General features: G+C 31.5%; 1 protein-coding gene across 1 annotated transcript; it reads left to right on the top strand.

The window, feature by feature from the left end:
• Nucleotides 1-434: 434 nt before the first annotated feature.
• Nucleotides 435-1,388, top strand: TRIADDRAFT_57366 (uncharacterized protein; the record flags this gene model as incomplete). Its single annotated transcript, XM_002113650.1, has 1 exon — nucleotides 435-1,388. One exon carries the CDS (start codon nucleotides 435-437, stop codon nucleotides 1,386-1,388), a length of 954 nt encoding a protein of 317 aa, XP_002113686.1.
• Nucleotides 1,389-1,616: the final 228 nt, after the last annotated feature.

The raw sequence follows: 1,616 nt of genomic DNA, 5'->3' as shown, positions 1-1,616 counted from the left end.
TTCTACCTTTTTTTTTATACATGTTTATTAGAATAGCTTGATAACACGAATGGTATAATAAATTTACGCTCATGTGATCGAAATACTGTCTATGCATCAAAAGAATTCCAATTAAATGGCTTATTTTCATTGTGACCAAATTGAATTAAGGCAGGAATAAAAGATAAAATATATAAAGCAACGTTGAATAGATTAATAAGGCGAAATAAGAAACAAAAGAAGGACTCGTGAAAAAAATTTAACTATTTATTCATCCACCTTTACCATTCCTGCCATTATAACACTCAACGAGCGACATTCGATTAGTATAAAACTAATGCGTCCAACTCTAAAACATTCTTTTCAGTTTGTCTATCGATTACGATTTTGATGGTAAAAAATTTGTTGTAACAATCTAACTAAGAATCAGTATGGATGGGAGCATCGGCACTAGTATGGCTTCAAGGAAAACAACTGTTAGTAAGAATGGCCTGTATCAAAGTATGACATTCGTATTTGCACTTCAAATTATAGGCTATAGTTTAATATTTGTATTTTCCATCTTTAGTAATGTATTGATATGCATTGTGATTTTACGTAAAAAAATACCCCATAATTTTACTAATTGGAATATCTTTAACTTGGCAGTAGCCGATATCTTGATTACGCTAACTATTCCATTCGCTGCTTATGAAAATTTTACCAATAAATTTATCTTTGGTCAATTTTTATGCAAAGTAATTTATAGTACACGCAATATTGCTATCTATATGTCATGTTTAATTTTGGTCTTCATTAGTTACAATCGCTTTCGTGCGGTAACTTTGATTAAACAGCAACAAACTGTTTACAAATATACTATATTAACCACATTGATAGCATGGATTATTGCAATTATTGCTACTTTGCCTCAAACAATCATCTTGACCGTAAATATAAATGGATCTAAAAACGGTACTCGTTGCCGTGAAGATTGGCAAAATCAAGACCTTCGTATTGCTTATGGATTTTTTCTATTGATTACCTTCTTTTTAATTCCTTTTGCGGCCATTTCTTGTTGTCATGTTTTGATAGGTTGGCGACTATGGCATAAAACTCATCCATTAAGTGGTCGAAGTAAGATCGTCCATCAAAAAAAAAAGAAAATTGTGTGGATGTTAGTCATCGTAGTTACGGCATTTTTTATATGCCACTTTCCACCTAATGTTATCTTTTTACTTTATGAATTGAATCTTATTACTTGGGCGACAGACATAGCTATTTTGACATCAATAACTTACTGGCTAGGCTATTCACATTCACTATGGAATCCCGTTATTTATGGCGCATTGAATAAGACAATGCGAGATGCAATCTTGGGCACCGTTTTTGAAGTTAAAAAGACCAGTGCTAACTACGTCAGGCGATAATTTAAAACTGCAACATTATTTCAATATTTCCAAACATTAACAATTGGTTCAGCTTTGAAGCACCAATATTTTCGTTTTTATGCATTTGATGTTGTTTATGTTATTCTTGTTAAGCTTTGGTACTAAAATAATAAGTTCAATCTATTTAAATTAAAAGTTGATCCTAGGAAAGACAGGTTCAATCAAATGGATTACATTATCATCCTGTTTACTGCATGTATATTCGAT

This window comes from Trichoplax adhaerens, genomic scaffold, assembly GCF_000150275.1.
Source record: "Trichoplax adhaerens TRIADscaffold_6 genomic scaffold, whole genome shotgun sequence".
Taxonomy (NCBI): domain Eukaryota; kingdom Metazoa; phylum Placozoa; class Uniplacotomia; order Trichoplacea; family Trichoplacidae; genus Trichoplax; species Trichoplax adhaerens.
Note: the sequence above shows the minus strand (reverse complement) of the source record. Positions and strands in the feature narration are given on the sequence as shown.